The sequence below is a fragment of the Limulus polyphemus genome, unplaced genomic scaffold, assembly GCF_000517525.1.
Source record: "Limulus polyphemus unplaced genomic scaffold, Limulus_polyphemus-2.1.2 Scaffold77421, whole genome shotgun sequence".
Classification (NCBI taxonomy): Eukaryota; Metazoa; Arthropoda; class Merostomata; order Xiphosura; family Limulidae; genus Limulus; species Limulus polyphemus.
In genome coordinates, this window is record NW_013743017.1 from 1 (window position 1) to 5,884 (window position 5,884).

General features: G+C 32.7%; 1 protein-coding gene across 1 annotated transcript; it reads left to right on the plus strand.

The window, feature by feature from the left end:
• Positions 1-37: 37 nt before the first annotated feature.
• LOC106477730 (anoctamin-1-like) lies at positions 38-5,123 on the plus strand (the record flags this gene model as incomplete). Its single annotated transcript, XM_013938265.2, has 5 exons — positions 38-62; positions 360-517; positions 2,507-2,678; positions 3,824-3,953; positions 4,990-5,123. Coding segments are annotated over exons 2-5 (591 nt in total), but the record flags the coding sequence as incomplete, so codon positions are not given.
• Positions 5,124-5,884: the final 761 nt, after the last annotated feature.

The window sequence follows — 5,884 nt, forward strand, 5'->3', positions numbered from 1 at the left end:
CTTTAGACGGGTAAGCGATACTTCTAAATATTCTCAACTGTTTAACAGCTTTCTTTAGGCGGGTAAGGGATATTTATAAATATCTTTAACTGATTAACAGCTTTCTTTAGACGGGTAAGCGATACTTCTAGATATTCTCAACTGTTTAACAGCTTTCTTTAGGCGGGTAAGCGATATTTATAAATATCCTCAACTGTTTAAAAGCTTTCTTTAGACAGGTAAGCGATATTTCTAAATATCCTCAACTGTTTAACAGCTTTATAAACTAACATAATACTTAATATCACAGTATAGAACGTGCTTTTAATAGGATGATATAATAACATAATATAGTAACACATGTTAACTTATTCTAACAGGACATGGGAACTGATGGAATATTCGGACTTGGGGCAGAGTATACAGATAACTGTGGAGACACTGGAAACAACAATTGCATGTCATTGTTGTCTTTTCAACTGTTGACATTGATGATCATTAAACCTGTACCAAAATTTTTCCAAGACATTATCATACCGTAGGTATCAAACGTTTACAATGGAATACGAATATCTAATATTATGTTGTCTGAATTTATTGTTTATTTACATATTTAAACATGATAAAAGGATACAAAACAATACATTTAACAGAATAAGAGGATAGTAAATTGAGACATGAAAATTGTGAAAGCCATTGAACCTAACAAAAAAGTTGAAAATAATATTACATTAGTCCTATCAAATCCCTTACTTTTACTATTTACATTCAATTAAAACAAACCTGTTAACTTCAGTACACTTTCTACACGTCCCTAAAAATCATTTCAATCCATATGTTAATTCCACATGTAAATCTTAATCAATAATATAAAATCAATGTTATTTCAATATGAGAGACATTCTATGCTCATAATTTAATGTTTTCTTTCATTAATTCTATTTACTACTCTTAAACTTTGTTTTTACTTCTCTTTTCAATGTGTTAATTCCCAAATTCTGCCTTTATTTCTCCTACCTTTTACTCTGGTAATTCTCAGATTCTGCCTTTGTTTCTCCTACCTTTTATTCTGGTAATTTTAAGATTCTGCCTTTATTTCTCCTACCTTTTTGCTCTGGTAATTCTCAGATTCAGCCTTTGTTTCTTAAAGTTATATTCAGAAAGAATAAACCAGTTTTATTTAAGAAAGGACTTGTGTCGCTAAAGTTTCGTCGGAACGAATTTACGGAAAATTAACTAACGAATGGAGATGTAACAGTATATAGAACAGAGAAAGAAAGAAAAGTGACAGAGTAGAAACAGAAGGAGAAAGATATAATAAATACTGTAGAAGAATAAAAATAACAACACATAGGATTTAGCAACATTTACAGGAACGAATGAGAAGTACATAAATAGAAATATTAAAAAGCAAGGAGAAATTATCAAAAATCAACAAGCTAGAGAGAAATATAGAAATTAGCATAGTAAGAAAGAAAAATAATCAAAGTAAAAAAATATAACATAAAACGAGAATAAAAATTAACAGAATACAAAGAAAGAACAAAGGCACACAGAAATTAACAAAGCAAAAATGAATGAAAAAACATATATAATTTAACATACTACAAAGAAAGGCCAAAGGTATGCAAAAATTACTGGAATAAAAGGTTGGAGAAACAAAGGCTGAATCTGAGAATTACCAGAGTAAAAGGTAGTCGAACCTTCGTGAATTATCGGGAGACTACTAGATTGGGGGTAGTCTGGTATATATAAGATGGTCACAACGTGACGAGGTAATGAGTAATTGAACTGCAGTCAGAGAGTGTGTAATTGAACGGAGTATTGTTGAAGTTGAGCACATGAGACGTTTGTTATAGCGCGACTGTTGAAATTAAGTGTATCGGTCATTGTTCCGTCACGTTGTGACAATCTTATATATACCAGACTACCCCCAATCTAGTAGTCTCCCGACAATTCACGAAGGAACAGAATATTTCTAGAAGGAGGTGGCGTGATACTAGTCACGTGACCTCGCTGACGCAACAATACTCTTTTCATTTCCACTAGCTGAGAGTACCCTTTAAGGAAATAAAAAGGACAACTTTAGATAATATTCTTTCCTTGGTTATTAAATCCCTAATGACCTCATTAGATGTTAATTGCTTACCCTGCTTTGTGGAAGGGAATACTTGATTAGGCACTTGTGTCTTTATATTCAAAGCCAAAAGCCTATAAGAAAATGTTCCATATTTAAGTTCTTTATTTATCCTTCTTCTCGGGAATCAATCCTAAAATAAAATAGTCAATGTATGCCGTTAAGGTTTCCAGTTACCCTACAAAAAAAAGTAATGGTAATTGAGTTGGACAACTCTGGGTGAGGGATACTAACACGCACACGCACATATTGGAACATTTTTGTAGTAAGATGTTTGTTTGTTCTCCATTTTAACCTTGCTCATGTCTTTGTTTTTGTTGATCTGAATATAATTAATTATTAAATAAAGAGCAAGAAATAGTAACTGTGCTTCGTTAACATAAACAACAGGCTTTTAAAGAAGATGTTTCGGAGATGTCAAGGCACGAAGGTGGATGACTTTTCTCCTTCTGAGGGTCATTCTAGAATGCATTACTTGCTACGAGAAATGCAGAAACCTAATGCAGAAGACTTTCGTCTCAGTGAATTTAATGAAAAGATAATTCAATATGGATACCTGATGGTAGGTACATTTAACAGAGATAGTAGTATATTATAATGTAGTAACTTACTCAAGCATGAACTCTCAAACTCTGTTGTTTTTTTTTAACAACATATTAACAACTTAATATGGATACCTGATGGTAGGAACACTTCACAGAGATAGTTGTGTATGTTTGAGAGTTCATGCTTGAGTAAGTTACTACATTATATCTGTTGTTTCTTTTGAAAAGAATCTCTCTTTTTCAACATTTTATTATTTGAGATTTCTCTCAGAACCAAATTGTTAACAATTTTTAAAAAGTAGCAACTTGAACTAATTTGTCACACTTGACTTACAGTACAGACCTATGACTGATGTATAGCCTGTATCTGTTCTTTTTCGGTAACTTACAGTAAACAACTTCAATGACTGGGGTATAACTTTTGTTTTTACTTAACTTACAGTAAACAACTTCAGTGACTGGGGTATAACTATTGTTTTTACTTAACTTACAGTAAACAACTTCAGTGACTGGGGTATAACTGTTATTTTTACTTAACTTACAGTAAACAACTTCAGTGACTGGGGTATAACTGTTGATTTTACTTAACTTACAGTAAACAACTTCAGTGACTGGGGTATAACTGTTGTTTTTACTTAACTTACAGTAAACAACTTCAGTGACTAGGGTATAACTGTTGTTTTTATGTAACTTACAATAAACAACTTCAGTGATTAGGGGTATAACTGTTGTTTTTACTTAACTTACAGTAAACAACTTCAGTGACTGGGGTATAACTGTTGTTTTTACTTAACTTACAGTAAACAACTTCAGTGATTGGGGTATAACTGTTGTTTTTACTTAACTTACAGTAAACAACTTCAGCCCCAGTTACTGAAGTTAAGTAAAAACAACAGTTATACCCCAATCAATGAAGTTGTTTACTGTAAGTTACGTAAAAACAACAGTTATATCCTAGTCACTGAAGTTATGTAAAAACAACAGTTATACCCCAATCACTGAAGTTGTTTACTGTAAGTTAAGTAAAAACAATAGTTATACCCCAATCACTGAAGTTGTTTACTGTAAGTTAAGTAAAAACAACAGTTATACCCCAGTCCCCCAATCACAAGTAAAAACAACAACACTTATAATATAACTTTTGTTGTTTTTACTTGTGCAGCTTTTTGCTGCTTCCTTTCCATTAGCACCTCTCCTTGCACTAATAATCAACATAATCGACCTCCGGGTGGATGGTAAAAGGTTATTGTGGTGGAACAGGAGGCCAATTCCTTTCCGTGATAATGACATTGGTGGGTAACTTTGTTTATTTAACTAACGTAAATTAATAGGGCAACGAGTTGATTGAGTAACAAGTAGACAAAAGTAAAACAAGTGTTTTTTTTTCTTTGTCATGTTCGATTATTAATATGATGTACTGTAGATGGCGCTGATAAGCTATTGTTCATGTCTTTATCAGAAAGTTTCTGTACAATAAACTGTTGGTGAGACGTTGAACATGTGATAAATATTTTTTTATGCTATAACATAACGAGATTCATTGATTCACAATAATGTTTTACTGTAATAAAATAAAATAAAATAACTTCCACTTTTTCTATACAAATCTGTGGTAGTTGTAGCTTAGCCCATGGGTTTTATCTTTTTGTATACAAATCTGTTGTGGTAGTAGCTTAACCCGTGGGAAGTGCAGAAAGAACACAAAACACAGGAAGTGCATAAAGAACACACAAAATACGTGAAATGCATAAAGAACACAGGAAGTGTATAACGAGCATCTGAAGAAACGTGACAACAGAGACAAGAACACATGTAACAAAACATACCAAGAAATATGGGGTCTAAATATAAAAAAAAAAACAGCTGGACTCAGAGAAGTTGATACAAAAGTCTTTCTTGATCAAGTGGGTGAGATGAAGACCAAGAGAAACTAGTAACGTTCAGATCAAGGTTGGTTTGGACAGCTGGACTCAGAGAAGTTGATACAAAAGTCTTTCTTGATCAAGTGGGTGAGATGAAGACCAAGAGAAACTAGTAACGTTCAGATCAAGGTTGGTTTGGATCTTTCCTTTTTAATTTACCACTTACAATGTTTATGTTTACCTTGAGAACAAATCTGCACAGTGGGCTATTTGTGCTGTGCTCACCACAGGACTCGAATCCAAAATGTTAATTTTATAAACTCGAAGTCTTACCGGATGACACAGTTACCACCTCAGGCTATGGCAGATAGTTATCTAAGATTGTTACCTTCTCTACCTAATGTTGAAAAAGAAAGAAAACTATATAACACAATACCTATTCTTATTTACCTACTTTTTATTCCAGGTATCTGGTTCCATATTCTGAGGTTTATGAACGTCCTCGGGGTTATAAGTAATGCTTTCCTCATTGCTTTTACATCGGAATTTGGCCAGTCTTTAACCCTAGCTCAGAAGTTTCTCTTTGTGATCGGTTTTGAGGTAAATTAAATACTTGCCTGTTATCTTAGTAACAACTATAGTTTGTTAAATATTAAAACTGGAATATACTTTGAAGTACACAGCGCTTTGACAAACGTCTTCGAATAATGGTTGGATATGGCTTGAATGGGTAATAAAGAAAAACTTTAATATAAGTTCAACATAACAGCAAATGTACAACGTTTCGACAAGGTTTTGTCATCATCAGGTAATTATCGAAACGTTATACATTTGCTGTTATGTTAAACATATATTAAAGTTTTTCTTCATTACCCATTCAAGCCATCTCTAAGCATTATTAGTTTCAAAGTGGGTTCCTCGTCTTCGAATTTGAAATAGTCATTGAATGTTCGTCAACTATGATAAGTAATTCAGGTAGTACATGGGAAACATTACTAAAGTAGGTTCAGTAATTCAAGTAGTACAATAATAGTAGGTTCAGTAATTCAAGTAGTACAATAATAGTAGGTTCAGTAATTCAAGTAGTACAATAATAGTAGGTTCAGTAATTCAAGTAGTACAATAATAGTAGGTTCAGTAATTCAGGTAATACATGGGAAACATTACTAAAGTAGGTTCAGTAATTCAAGTAGTACATTAACGGTAGGTTCAGTAATTCAAGTAGTACAATAATAGTAGGTTCAGTAATTCAGGTAGTACATGGGAAACATTACTAAAGTAGGTTCAGTAATTCAAGTAGTACAATAATAGTAGGTTCAGTTGTTCAACTAGTACAATAATAGTAGGTTCAGTAATTCAGG